This window comes from Alosa pseudoharengus, unplaced genomic scaffold (assembly GCF_046254945.1).
Source record: "Alosa pseudoharengus isolate Yale_2024_CS ecotype anadromous, Long Island Sound unplaced genomic scaffold, YU_APseudo_1.1 YU_APseudo_1.1_scf_15, whole genome shotgun sequence".
In the NCBI taxonomy this organism is placed as follows: domain Eukaryota; kingdom Metazoa; phylum Chordata; class Actinopteri; order Clupeiformes; family Clupeidae; genus Alosa; species Alosa pseudoharengus.
The window spans coordinates 28,077,923-28,093,164 of NW_027468620.1; the positions used below are offsets into that span (position 1 = coordinate 28,077,923).

The 15,242-nt window shown below is 38.4% G+C and overlaps 1 protein-coding gene across 4 annotated transcripts in view; it reads right to left on the reverse strand.

The window, feature by feature from the left end:
• The window catches only part of rgs7a (regulator of G protein signaling 7a), a 47,263-nt gene extending 33,893 nt beyond the window's left edge, over positions 1–13,370 (reverse strand). For all 4 annotated transcript variants that reach the window (XM_076286140.1, XM_076286141.1, XM_076286142.1 and 1 more), the window contains exons 1-2: positions 13,254–13,370; positions 11,415–11,537 (exon numbers count right to left, since the gene is read on the reverse strand). In XM_076286140.1, the coding sequence (XP_076142255.1) occupies positions 11,415–11,489 (75 nt within the window). In that variant the 5' untranslated portion in view covers positions 11,490–11,537; positions 13,254–13,370. The remainder of the gene's footprint in view (positions 1–11,414; positions 11,538–13,253) is intronic.
• Positions 13,371–15,242: the final 1,872 nt, after the last annotated feature.

Genomic DNA, 15,242 nt, shown 5'->3' on the forward strand with positions numbered 1-15,242 from the left:
AGAACTATAACAGATTGAATTGGCATCATTCATATTAAGACGAATGTATAGATTATGTAATGCATAGTATGGATTTATATACAGTATCAGACATTCTTCCTTTTCCAGTAAGCTGCCTGTGTAGTGCACTGCATGTGCCATTAAAGAAACTTGGAAGAGCCTTACTTCAATGCAAAGCACCCATTTATATAATTAACTTACAACAATCTCCCGAGTCCATCTCTAGTGAGATGTTCTTTACTAGGGGCAACGGAAACATGGTTTGATATTACAGTAAGTCCCATTATTTTATGGGTTTCACCAATCAATTCCATTCACCATATAGGAGGACTGTAGCCCTTACATAAGGAGGAGGAACAGTCACTTTGCAGAACATAAGACACTATAGCGTATGTGTCTGTCCTCTTTTGAATTTGTTCATCTTCACTTTTTTAATTTCACCAAAAAGGGACTTGTGAGTCATAGGTACTTTATATAGTCGTATCATTTTTTGTTTTTGTAAATAAAAGTAAGACATGTTGAAGATGCCCACTGGTTGTCCACATTAACTTAAGCTTGTGTAAAGAATGACTCATATGGGAATCAACAATTGACATTAAATTATAAATAAATAAGGACATCCTTGAGATGAACCTCTTAGTTCCAAATCTATTTATTCTCAGAGAAAAAAAACTGGCCTGATTGGAGTGCGTACTGGCAGGATGAGAAGAGAACTTCAAAGAGATGAGAGAGTGAAAGACATGAGAGAGGGGAGAGAGGGAGAGAGAGAGAGAGATAAAAATGTGCATGTATGACAGACAGAGAGAGAGAGCAAGAGAAATCGAGACGAAAAAGGAGCAGGAACGAGGGAGGGGTGTGTGAAAGACAGAGAGGGAGAGCGAGAACACAGGAGGAGAGAGTCATCGCTGGCAGAGTACCAGGGCATCAGGCAGAGACTGAGAGATGAGTATGGAAAGAGAGAAATAACGAGAGAGAGCTAGACCACGGCCTGCTTCTAGGATGGGACGGCAAACAGGCCGTGAACCAGTACAGGCCGATACAGGAGGACAGCGTTGAGAGGGCCGGTCATTGGGCCTGTGTCACCCGTCGAGCTGGCCTATCTCTGACTCATTACTGAGGCTGCGATGCCTTGATATTCTCCTAATTAGTCACCACAAACACGCCTCAGACAGACAAACAGACACACTAATACATGCACCCACAGATACTCATAGGCACACACTGTACTAGCATCTATTGACTGGAAACCATGACAACCTTTCAATCCAGACAGGGTAGTGTTTGATTTGTCTCCTCCTCCTAAAAAGACTCACAAAAGATGTTCAGTCTTTTCAAATACAAATGCTGGTGAATTCTGCTTTACCTCACTGTGCCATTGTTTGACAAAACTGAACATCAGTAACTTTAACTTTCTTATCTAATGCACTGCGTCCCATCTGGGATATCCCCTCCATTCTCAAAAGGCCATGACATTCGAGACGATACAGAGAATACCTATATAGTAATGCATACCACACAATGCATGCTATACAAGGGACAATGTAATACAAGCTACCTTTCAGAGGAGTACATAATCCAACCAGATAATATTACATAATATTACACCAGAAATGTTGAGTTACCGTCATCCTGTCCAAAGGCAGGAACTGTGTGGTATATCAGTACAGAAAATAACACAAAACACCAGAAAGAGTGAAAGACAGTTTTATCCTGAGGTCATTAAATGAGATAAAACATTCCATGTGTCCTCTGGTTGATATTGTGGCAATGATCAGATAGCCGTTTCCTGGATACACTGGAGAGTTATAGTTGTTTTTCAGTTAGGACTGCAGAACCTTGTCTGAATCAATGAGCACCCATGAACAGAGGCAGCATAGTTCAGGCCAGGCATATCACACTCTAGCACCTCTCATTATAGCAGAATCAGAACATCATGGGTAGGTATGGTTGCCATGGACTTCTGCTAGTGTACATTTCTGAATGTTTACAGTAAAAAGCTTAGAGACAAAAAATGACAGAGCTTTGGCATAAGGCTGGGTGATAATTTACCCTAATACGCAGCATGCAATCTTTAATTAGCCTCCTATGCCAGTCACCTCATCTCACCATAGAGCCAATGCTTCCTGAGGGACCAATTAACCTAACATATATTGACAACTTTGAAGGGTGTGATCTTTGTGAGTGTGTGTTGATGTCTGCCCAAGACCTACCCAAACAAGCAAAATAGTCCTATAAAAATAAGATGTGGTCAAACATCCATTTACATCCAATAAAAACTCAAATAGAAATTATATTACTGATAGATGGTTAGTGGATGGGCTTAGTTGATGAAGAATAAATGTTGCTTTATTGCTCGTAACACTGCATAGATTTACTATAGACAGCCCCAAGATCCTTTCCCTCCACACAATTAATCTCTTCTTAATTTGCTTAAAATCCAATAATGCATCATAGCTCATGAGTCAGGAAAGCACACTGAGTTTCAGACATGACTTTAGTCTTTTCCTGTCCACTCGTTATGCAGGAGCTTTGAATTTGTAATAGTTTTGAAGAGCAAAGATGACTAGAAAAGCATTTCCTGAAGGAAATACAGTGCATGAAAATGCAAAAATATGATGAGTTCATATGGTTAAATTATTTGCTTGGTAGATAAGGTTTAATATAGTTGGAATGACTGAACAGTTAAATAGGTTAATAATTGAAATGGTTAAATTATTTAGGCAGATAGTTGACGATAACTAACAGTTAGAATGGCTCCAATGTTTGCTAGTAGTTATGCTAACTATGTTAATAAAGATAATAATGTTAACCAAGTTACTATGCTAACTAGCATGCTAACAATGTTAAAATGTTAACTATGCTAACCATATGACTTAGCTAACCTAGCTAATCATTTTTATTAGTTATGATAACTATGCTAATTAGCATGCTAACATGTTAATTATATTAACCATGTGACTTAGCTAACTTCGCTAATCATTTTTAGTAGTTTTGTAAAAAATGCTAACTAGCATGCTAACATGCTAGCATGCTAACTATGCTAACCATGTGACTTAGCTAACTTAGCTAATCATTTTTAGCAGTTTTATAAAAAATGCTAACTAGCATGCTAACATGTTAGCATGCTAACTATGCTAACCATGTGACTTAGCTAACTTAGCTAATCATTTTTAGCAGTTTTATAAAAAATGCTAACTAGCATGCTAACATGTTAGCATGCTAACTATGCTAACCATGTGACTTAGCTAACTTAGCTAATCATTTTTAGCAGTTTTGCAAAAAATGCTAACTAGCATGCTAACATGCTAGCATGCTAACTATGTTAACCATGTGACTTAGCTAACTTAGCTAATCATTTTTAGCAGTTTTGCTAAAAATGCTAACTAGCATGCTAACATGCTAGCATGCTAACATGCTAACTATGCTAACCATGCTAACTAGCTACAGTGGGTAGGAGTCATAGTTGATGACAAGTAACAGTTACAATGGCTGAACAGTTAAAAAGTTCAGTAGTTTTAAGGGTTAAATTGTTTAACAGTGAAATATTGTAGTGAGGACTTTTATTTTGAAACAGTTTTTGGCAGAGGAAGCAGTTGAACAGGATGTGTAGTCTTAATAGGGCCAGTTTGTATGCTTAAAGCCTGAAACTGGCAGTTGATCCAGGTGGCCCGAACACCTGCCATAGGATTCTAATTGCTTAACGGCTGTATTGTGATGTCATAATCATAATGTTAAGTCAATGGGGAAATTTTGATTAGTTTTTAATTAATAGTTTAAAAAGTATAAAAGTTACAAAGATGAAAAATACATAGCACCCATGTCATAAGTAAGACCTACGCAACGCAGTTTGAATGAAGTTTCTACGTTAAACGGTTGAAGCTGTATTAAGCGCGTTAGAAGAAGAAGAAGAATAAGAACTAGAAAAGCATTTCCTGAAGGAAATACAGTGCATGAAAATGCAAAAATATGATGAGTTCATATGGTTAAATTATTTGCTTGGTAGATAAGGTTTAATATAGTTGGAATGACTGAACAGTTAAATAGGTTGATAATTGAAATGGTTAAATTATTTAGGCAGATAGTTGACAATAACTAACAGTTGGAATGGCTCCAATGTTTGCTAGCAGTTATGCTAAGTATGTTAACAAAGATAACAATGTTAACTAAGTTACTATGCTAACTAGCATGCTAACAATATTAAAATGTTAACTATGTTAACCATGTTACTTAGCTAACTTTGCTAATCATTTTTAGCAGTTTTGTTAAAAATGCTAACTAGCATGCTAACGTGCTAGCATGCTAACTATGGTAACCATGTGACTTAGCTAACTTAGCTAATCATTTTCAGCAGTTTTGCTAAAAATGCTAACTAGCATGCTAACATGCTAGCATGCTAACTATGCTAACCATGTGACTTAGCTAACTTAGTTAATCATTTTTAGCAGTTTTGCTAAAAATGTTAACTAGCATGCTAACATGCTAGCATGCTAACTATGCTAACCATGTGACTTAGCTAACTTAGCTAATCATTTTTAGCAGTTTTGCTAAAAATGCTAACTAGCATGCTAACTAGCATGCTAACATGCTAGCATGCTAACTATGCTAACCAAGTTACTTAGCTAACTAGCTACAGTGGGCAGGAGTCATAGTTGATGACAAGTAACAGTTACAATGGCTGAACAGTTAAAAAGTTCAGTAGTTTAAAGGCTTAAATTGTTTAACAGTAAAATATTGTAGTGAGGACTTTTATTTTGAAACAGTTTTTGGCAGAGGAAGCAGTTGAACAGGATGTGTAGTCTTAATAGGGCCAGTTTGTATGCTTAAAGCCTGAAAGTGGCAGTTGATCCAGGTGGCCCGAACACCTGCCACAGGATTCTAATTGCTGTGATGTCATAAAGGGCAATGTTAAGTCAATGGGGAAATTTTGATAGTTTTTAATTAATAGTTTAAAAAGTATAAAAGTTACAAAGATGAAAAATACATAGCACTCTTATCCCAAGTAAGACCTACGTAACAAAGTTTGAATGAAGTTTCTACGTTAAACGGTTGAAGCTGCATTAAATGCGTTAGAAGAAGAAGAAGAATAAGAAGAAGCCTAGGAAGAACAGTACAGTGCATTTTCATGCACTGTAACTAGAAAAGCATTTCCTGAAGGAAATACAGTGCATGAAAATGCAAAAATATGATGAGTTCATATGGTTAAATTATTTGCTTGGTAGATAAGGTTTAATATAGTTGGAATGACTGAACAGTTAAATAGGTTGATAATTGAAATGGTTAAATTATTTAGGCAGATAGTTGACAATAACTAACAGTTGGAATGGCTCCAATGTTTGCTAGCAGTTATGCTAAGTATGTTAACAAAGATAACAATGTTAACTAAGTTACTATGCTAACTAGCATGCTAACAATATTAAAATGTTAACTATGTTAACCATGTTACTTAGCTAACTTTGCTAATCATTTTTAGCAGTTTTACAAAAAATGTTAACTAGCATGCTAACACGCTAGCATGCTAACTATGCTAACCACGTTACTTAGCTAACTTAGCTAATCATTTTTAGCAGTTTTGTTAAAAATGCTAACTAGCATGCTAACGTGCTAGCATGCTAACTATGGTAACCATGTGACTTAGCTAACTTAGCTAATCATTTTCAGCAGTTTTGCTAAAAATGCTAACTAGCATGCTAACATGCTAGCATGCTAACTATGCTAACCATGTGACTTAGCTAACTTAGCTAATCATTTTTAGCAGTTTTGCTAAAAATGTTAACTAGCATGCTAACATGCTAGCATGCTAACTATGCTAACCATGTGACTTAGCTAACTTAGCTAATCATTTTTAGCAGTTTTGCTAAAAATGCTAACTAGCATGCTAACTAGCATGCTAACATGCTAGCATGCTAACTATGCTAACCAAGTTACTTAGCTAACTAGCTACAGTGGGCAGGAGTCATAGTTGATGACAAGTAACAGTTACAATGGCTGAACAGTTAAAAAGTTCAGTAGTTTAAAGGCTTAAATTGTTTAACAGTAAAATATTGTAGTGAGGACTTTTATTTTGAAACAGTTTTTGGCAGAGGAAGCAGTTGAACAGGATGTGTAGTCTTAATAGGGCCAGTTTGTATGCTTAAAGCCTGAAAGTGGCAGTTGATCCAGGTGGCCCGAACACCTGCCACAGGATTCTAATTGCTGTGATGTCATAAAGGGCAATGTTAAGTCAATGGGGAAATTTTGATAGTTTTTAATTAATAGTTTAAAAAGTATAAAAGTTACAAAGATGAAAAATACATAGCACTCTTATCCCAAGTAAGACCTACGTAACAAAGTTTGAATGAAGTTTCTACGTTAAACGGTTGAAGCTGCATTAAATGCGTTAGAAGAAGAAGAAGAATAAGAAGAAGCCTAGGAAGAACAGTACAGTGCATTTTCATGCACTGTAATAAGAAGAAGCCTAGGAAGAACAGTACAGTGCATTTTCATGCACTGTAATTATAAACATTCCCCAATGTAAAACATTGACACATCACACCGTTCACACAGAGCCAAGCCATGATTGAAGTCTGAGTACCCCCCTGCCACGGCTACCTCAGGCGTTCTGAAGCGTGAGTACGTAAAGTTCACCTGCTAGTCCTCTGCTTGTTTCAGACGTCGTTTACTTGAATAGATGTTTGTTGGTTCAAGGCATCTCAATGGCAACACTGTGTAACAAGTTGCTTGTCAGATTTCAGATGGGCAAAGCTTTGATCTTGGAACTGAGAATGTACCTAATTTATAGCAAAGAATAGATATTTTGACAAATACTCAATATCACTTTTTTATATTTTGAATAAGAAAGACAGTTAGCTATATTGCCAGAAATAGTGTTCTGGGTCTAGGTTGTGTGTAACATTACATAAGGTTATCAGGCTACTGAATGGCTCATGCATCGTGAGGCTGTTTTATTTTGCTGTTTATTTTTGTACTATTTCTCCTACTGATCATACACTTTAGCGGGTATGGTGTGCTAGCCTTTAGAGGGTATGGTGTGTTAGCCAATGCTGGCAAATCCCTTTTCCCAGTGTATCCTTCACTTAAATGTGGTTGCCATTGCACAGTGGACTATAGTGTATTTCAGTCCTATCACAGGTGTTATTAGGCTACTTCCCATTTATTGCAGACAAGGACTTTTAGCTTCCTTGTTTGTGCGTCCCGCCTCTCCGCCCTTGGTCAAATAATTAGGCCCAGTGAGGGATTGTGTAATGCAGACTGACTACTAAACAGGCCCACAATACTAAACTAAACCAATCCACACTTTTTAAAAATAGAGTACTGTAACACTAGAAACACTACACTATACTTCTGTTGGAACATGATTTGGATTGTGGACTTCTGTAGGCTCCATTGGTATTTTAGTACCATATTCACTGCACAGGAGGAGGGCGGAGGGGAGTGAGTGGGAGTGGAAATGAACTGGGACTTCCATGTAAATGAGGTTGTGCCAAAGTCAGCTTGATATTTTTGTGCAAATGAAGTCACTCTGTCTGTGCCATGTCATATCTAAACTCACTGCAAGGCTTGTCCACAATATACAATGCGGCCTCAGATTCAGTTGCTGTAACTAAAGGACAGTGTTCCATTTATGAAATGTGTGCCATAATTGCATTGCTTTGAATGTCTGCATTGCCTTGTTTTGTACTCGGCTGTATTAAATGTTATTCAAATAACATGATTGACTGACCATTTGAGCCTGATTGTATTGCACTTCAGTTGGCCCATTTATGCCAGATAAACATCATTGCATATTAGAGTGCAAGAATGAAAAATAGCAAATGCCCCTGTCTCCACACTAGATGCTACAATAAGATGTTACAGTCACATTTATGTGTGTGTGCATTTGAGTAAATGAAATACCCAACAACTGTTCTTACAAGCACAATGCTATAATGTCAAAGATGTTCATGACAGTGACAAATGACATGGAACAAGGGCACCAATCAGAAAATGTGTCAGTGCAAACAGGGTTTAGTGTGTCAGTTGAAATATTTATACTCTCCGAAATATAATTAGCAAAAACGGTAACACAGTGAACGTCTTACATGAATACATTTAGATCCAAACACAACTGACCACAAAAAACACCCAAAATACATTGAAGCTACGTGGCTACTTTGACTAACACTCTACAATACAGACAACTCCAATCTGCTTCTGTCTCCAGTCAATGTTCAGCCATTTGAGAATGCAGTACGCCTCACAGATCAAGATTGTTTCCTTTCAGTAAGAGATGAGTCGCAGTTCATGGTCTAGACCAGTGGCCTATCCATGTGAGGAAATAACATTCAAACTGCCAACAGTAGCCTCAGTCAAGTGTGTACAGAGAGGCCAGAGCCAATGAATGATACACAGATGAACAGAAAAAGTAATGAGTCACTTGATCATTTCTTCACACCCTTCATCTCCTCTTCCCGCTCCAATACCATCTGGCCTACATTCACTGCATGCTCTCTAGATATGACACAGGTGGAGAAACATTCCCCATAAAGATGGTATACCAAGAATGTTATATTAAATATGAATTATGCATTGACTTGGACAGACATTGAGTTGAGGCCCTGTTGTACTATTTTCAATTCTGCCTGAAGGAAATCCAATCCAACGCAGCGAATTGTGTGATTGAGTGTTCCCAGTACAGAGTAGTCTGACGGTTTGATTGCTTCCAGTGAAATGTTTGGTAAGTGTTTGAATGCAGAGCAAAGGGATCACTGAACTCTGCTGCATAGCTAATAAAACGCACTCTCCTTTGCGATCACACTTCAAAGCCTCTATGAGTATGGAGAAATTATGTGAATCCTTCTGTGTGTGTGTGTGTGTGTGTGTGTGTGTGTGTGTGTGTGTGTGTGTGTGTGTGTGTGTGTGTGTGTGTGTGTGTGTCATGTAGCTTCTATTTGGATGCAGGTATGCAGTTTCACTTCTTCACATTTTAGCTCTACAGATATATTTTATTTTCTATCCTCATACATCACATTTATAAAAGGTACTAGTGTATCTTATTAATTTAGAGTGATGTCAGAGAGATTAAAAATGTAAAAATGAAAAAAGGAGGCTAGGAATGCAGACAGACAATGAAAGAAAAGGTGTATCAATGTTCAGTAACGATATTATCCAACTGAGGTCAGCCAGACCAAAGTTATTGGTTTTCCTTGTGCTCTGCATGTTTTGGAGTACCAACCTACCAGGCAGGGGCGTAGCACAAGATCCTGGGCCCCTGCATAGGCAGTCCTGATGGGCCCCCATGTTCCTCAATATTCCAGACTTTTCAAGGGCCCTCTCTCACCTTGGGCCCCTATCAGTAGTGGTTTTACCCCCAGTCCGACGACCCTGCTACCAGGTCACCAAACAAAACATAACATGGAAAACTTTCTAGATCTTTGGTAACATATTCTTCCTTCAGAATGTTTTTTACAACCAGAAGGCTTTCGTATAGCCAAATGAGCCTTTTCCAGATGGGACCATGTTCTAAAATTAAATGCCCAGGACATTTTGGAAAGGTCATTACAAGAATGAATTAGCCTAGTAGTATAAACTCAATGAACTGCCACTCAGTTCCATTTCTTGACTGTCTGTCAATTGTTCACTAACTCTGAAAGTAATCTAATCTCAACTCTAACTTTGCAGTTTGCAGTTAACCCTGTCCTAACCCTGCTAACATCAAAACATAAACACTGAGCCTACCACTCATGTTCTGACAGGACTGAATTGTGCTCGACTTAGCCAAGCCAGGCTGAAACTCCTTTTCCAATCCACCAGACCCACACTGAGCCCTGGGCCAAAACACGACCATCTCACTCAACAGGACTGCCTCAATCCCACACCTCCTGGCAGACTTGAAGAAAGACTGAATGGCAAAACCATGAGACAGTGATTCATGATTTGCTTTTGAAAAAGTAACATCAACTCCAAGGATGGACTCCTCTATAAGGCAAACCAGTAGCATTCAGGCCCTCATAACAGATCAAAAGAGTCACCAGGAGAGGCAGTGGAACAAAACAACTATTCGATGTTCAAACACTCAACCAAACTTCATTCAAAAGTGAAAGCAGACGGTTGATCAGCTGTGTTCTAAAGAATGTTTGATTCAAGCTCCGCTGGCGCGTCGGGGTCCGGTTCGCCCTGTCGGGACTTATTTTCTCCATAATGACCGGCGTTCTGTACATTATCCCTTACATAATTATCCTTTAAGATTACTGGCAGAGTTCCATGATATTAGTTCAATTGCTCATGCTCACTGCAATTCTTAAAACAGGTCACAATTCTTTGTTAAGCTGGTGGATAACAATGTCTGTCTTTCTGTCTGTCTGTCTGTCTGTCTCCAGAGTTGCTAGTACAATGCTGACATTTTTATTCACAAATTACATATCCAATTCGAATACAAAGTCTTAGCGCGTAATGTCCCACAACAATGGTCAGACCATCAAGATATTTTAGCCTAAGTGTTCCAAAAATAATCTCCTCCAACAGCTTTAAGTTACTTTATTCATTTACCTGGTATTGACTGGTGCATCTAGCAGCTTATAGATTCCATTTGTAAGAGGGAACAACATTCAGTCTTCTAAAATTAAATTGCAAACTAGCTAGCAAGTTCCTATTCATGCCTATTTGCTTTCTTGTTTGGCTTCTTTCTAATGAATGCAAGTGAAGAAGTGCTCACTAGCCAGCTAACAGTTCACTATCTCTTGAGGAATATTCTTATTCCCCTAGAGTGCACCACCGAATTAATGGCACATTACTGCCTTGAAAATATATAGCCCATTATTCTTACTGAAACTCTCAGTAATCATTGTCAGCTTTCTCCTGGATAATTATTACTCAATTGAAAATAAAACATTAAAGGACATGCAATTCACCAGCAAAGGAACACGACCCCACAATTTTCAACTAAAATTGCTGCTTTGTTGTCACTATTGGGCAAGCATGGAGACTGAAGAGCAGCTTCTCCAGTAATAAACGCTTCGACAATTAGTGTGCCTGCTATTGAATGAATCGGAAACAACATTTATTCCTCTGACTCTGTCATTAAGCAGTTGGCCTTTGCTCTGCAGCAAATTTCTTCAGTATGGTAAGAGCCAGGAAAACGGAAGGTTCAAACAACCCCCAGCAGCCCAAGGGCCACTGTACTGAGATGCATTGCATAGAGATCACATCAACTAGACAACCCTTGCACTCCATGTCACTGACCCAGAAAATGATAGGCCACAGCACATCAATCTCTTCAATGCATTGCATTTGTAACCCAAGACAATAGTCCGCTTTTCCCCCCCAAAGAGGTTCATACTGATTCGTTAGTGAAGACACAGAGAACTTTGTGATCTTATCAGGAAGAGGTTGGCACACGGCTTTCATTGCTAGATTATATTAACCACTCGGGGTCTTACCTTCCTGTAGACTAGCATGTTGGGTGAGTCATCGGCCTCCCCATTGGTGTTCTGCAGATTGTTGGTCTGTGCCATGGTCCAGTATCACCACCGCACAACAGCAAGTCCAACAAATCACAGAAACTGCAGAAAAAGGTGACAAAGAACTTTTAATAACTAATAATTAGTGCAGACAAATGAGGCTCTGCCACAAAAAACGTCAACATAAAATGTGATCAAAGTGTGATAATGCCTTAACAGCTACACACTCATCTTAAACTCATAAAACTGTATTTACTAACCCTGTCTCTGTTATGGTCATAAACAATGACAGTTACCAGTGGTAACTTTCAATAGCATAGTGTAGTTGATAGTTATAGATGATTGGCCTACTATCCCTCCTGTTGTGTTCGTTTTATATTTACTAGTTTTGTGTTCCCGGTCATTTGGATTATAACTTGTTATACATCCATATTAACACACATATTATCATCTAATGTTGTGATAGACCTTTGTATCAACTTGTGTTCTGTTGAATATAACCAATTTTATACTTCAATTTGCTATTTAAGGCCTGCAGGCCTCACTGACCTGAGCTCATGCAAGTCAGAAAGGGAAAGATTCTATTGGGGAAAGGTTTCAGTGGGGGCTGGCATAGAAGCAAAGTGGGGAAGTGAGGATGTGTTTGTGTGTGTGTTTTAATGTACAGAAGCACATATACAGTCCATCTGATCAATAAGTATGTGCCTGGACTCAATTTTATACACTGACCATTTTCTCACCCCTTCATTTCTAATGGCCGGTCATTTTTGACCGGAAATACACATGGGTGTTCGAAAGTTAAACACACAAATTGTTATAAAAAATATCAGAATTTGTTTTGTGTGTTGTTCAGATGTCCTGTGTTAACAAAGTCAAAGAAGCCTCATGGTAGTCAGAATAAGTTAACAATATTTTGGAGAAAAAAGAATTGTCAATTGGTCACATTTGACCACGAACACAACAGGAGGGCTTTACAAGTGCCTTCAAACTTAATTACCAATGAATGTTTGTGTACTTGACAACATGCTTTTTACAATACCAAGCATATGAAATAATGTATATTTTTCATTTGAAGTAGAAAAGTAGCTGCAGTTTTCAATGTCAGCATGTATTGGTTTCTAAGGTCAGCACCTGTTCAGTCAGAACGCAAAACACATCAGATTGCCAGAATGTAGGCATGAAGGATATGTTAGGCTACACGATGAAAGAATGGTTGTCATGAAAAGGTGAGGGAAATCATGCACCTAAGGTCAACAACTGTTTACGATACCTATGTTAGTCAATGTATCTTAAAGCGGTTGCCAACGCGCTTGCCTGCATAATTACAAATCAGTCTTTCACACGACAATTAACCTTTTGGGGAAAATTTGAGCAAATGGAGACATGACAGAACAATGCTGCTTTGGGCTGAACCCGTTAACGTTAAACCTGTTCAAATAGCTGCTCTACATGTATAATGTGAAACGGGGAAATGTTTGCAATGCTATATTGTCATCGAGAAAAAAAGACTGGTATGAAATTCGCATATTCGATACTTGATACAAGACCAAAGCAAAATGCTCAACCATATTGATAAGCGAGGTGCATTAGACATGAGAAAACTGCACCATACACCCTAGCCAGGCAGATTAACAAACAGGTATCAACAATGACGCCTTATGGACAACACAATTTCAATAATGCTCTCATTCAGATTTCAGGACCACAGACAGCTCCCGCGAAAGCAACCTCTCCATAATCAATCATTTACGTCTTAAGAAGCAACGACAAACGACAGTGAATGTAAATAAACCATCGTTCCTTTTATATTTAGCCTACCTGAAACACACCCAGTTGACAAATCAAGCGAATCCCGTTTCCAAGCGTAGAAGATACTTCACAGATTGTCAGCTGGCAGACATAGGAATGCGATGATAATTCATTGGAAATGTGAAGAATGACACTAGCTGTAGCTCTTCTCGTCGCGAGAATGATGCTGTTCAGAAAGAACGCGCAGCGGCCACTGCTCTGCGGGAGCGCGCATCGACCTATGACCAAATCACGTGCAGGGAATCCAAACAACCATGGTCGAATGTTTCTATTAATGAATGAAGACAGAAAACCCAAAAAGGATTTTGCATATCCGTGAAAGTGCGGTGATTGGTGTGCCTCATCACTCAACCCCCAGTTCTCGAATTTGGCACAGTTGTTTGACCTCTTCAGTCTGCAAATACGTAAACTGCCGTGATATTCTAATTGAGTAAAGTTTATAGGGAATATCTCGCCCAGACATAATGATACATTGGTTCTTATTCACGAATGATACTGCTCAATTAGGTATGCCAATTGCAAATTTTATAGGGCACTATAGGTTGACGCATAGGCTGAAACCAGGCATGTTAGATAAAGTCTAACAATCAACCACGAAAATTCAAATAGCAAAGTCTGAATATTAATATTACATTTTATTCGTCCTAGCTGTTTTAGGCCTAAATTTGCTGCCTTTGCTACATGACCAAATTAATTTCTCCCCTGATGAGACATCTCAGGCTGAAAGCACTAGATGACAAAAATAACAGCCTTGATAAAACACTGTCACGAAAGCATGTCTTATTGCTAGATAGTATAAAACTACATTTTAAATCAAATGGGAGTGGATAAATCGTAGGTGTTCTATTTGTAAAAACAGTACCATCGTGTGGCCAATTAAGGTATCCAACATCTCGCACTTCACCTCAAGGGGCAGGAGAGCCTCTTTTTACCTCCTTGAGAATACATCACAACAATTACAATATATTTAACAATTAGTGAAATCTATACTTTACAAAAAGGCCAAATGTTGAGTAGTACTCCACCCCTTTGCTCTGCTTTTTAAGCAGTTCTGTTCTAGTTATTCTGACTGCCTACAGCCTATAGGCCTAGCCCTCACGGTTTACTTTTTATTGTAACTTTACATAGTTTGCATAGCATTTCTTGGCTAAAGCTAATTGGCTTTAAGAATTTTGGAATACATCATAAAAGGTTTGATAGAAACAAAGGCTGGGCCATGGTATTTGAATCATGTGTTAGACAAGTGTTAACAAGGCTGCTATAGGCCTAGTTCACAGTTGCTAAAGCGAGAGATTGGTGTCCTTCCACACTGCAGTAGCTATGTAGCCTATGTTTTGAAAAGAAATGATGGAGCGTTGGAGACACACCATTTCAAAAGTGATGGAGGTAGAGGAATAGCCTAGTGGCTTCTGCAATATATGTTCATCAAATCTTCAGGTCTTCATAGAGGCTACAGTATGTAGGCTAATTGTAAATTGTGAGAACAGACATTTAAATTGTTTGTGAACTGACCATAAGTGTGACATTTTTGTTAAATTAATTTTATTCCAACCACAAGCCTTCAGTTTGCTATGTTGTGTTTGTAAGGTAGGCCTAACGTTATATCATAATTTAAATTTCCTTTCGGGCTTATCAGTTGATAGTTACCCCACTAACACAAAACGTTAAGGGAACGTTCGGGAACGTTAGTGTATGGTTCCCTACCTTTATTCGTGTTCTTGTGGCCTCATGGGATGATTTTAGGATAGGCATGAGTCTTGTTTAAGGGAGGTTGGTTTTTCGTAGCGGATCAGCATGCTCTACAAAAGCAACTGCAATTTCGTAAGCCTTTTAGAGTTGCAAATACGGTTTGCAGTTGTTTGTATCTTTCTCTATTTAATTTAAAAATTCCGGGCGCAAACCACTGATCTCAAAGAACCGTGAAATTCGGTGGAAATTTTCCTTCCACCAGAATAAATAGGTCGAGTTTAGTTATGGGTTAACACATTTCTTACAAAA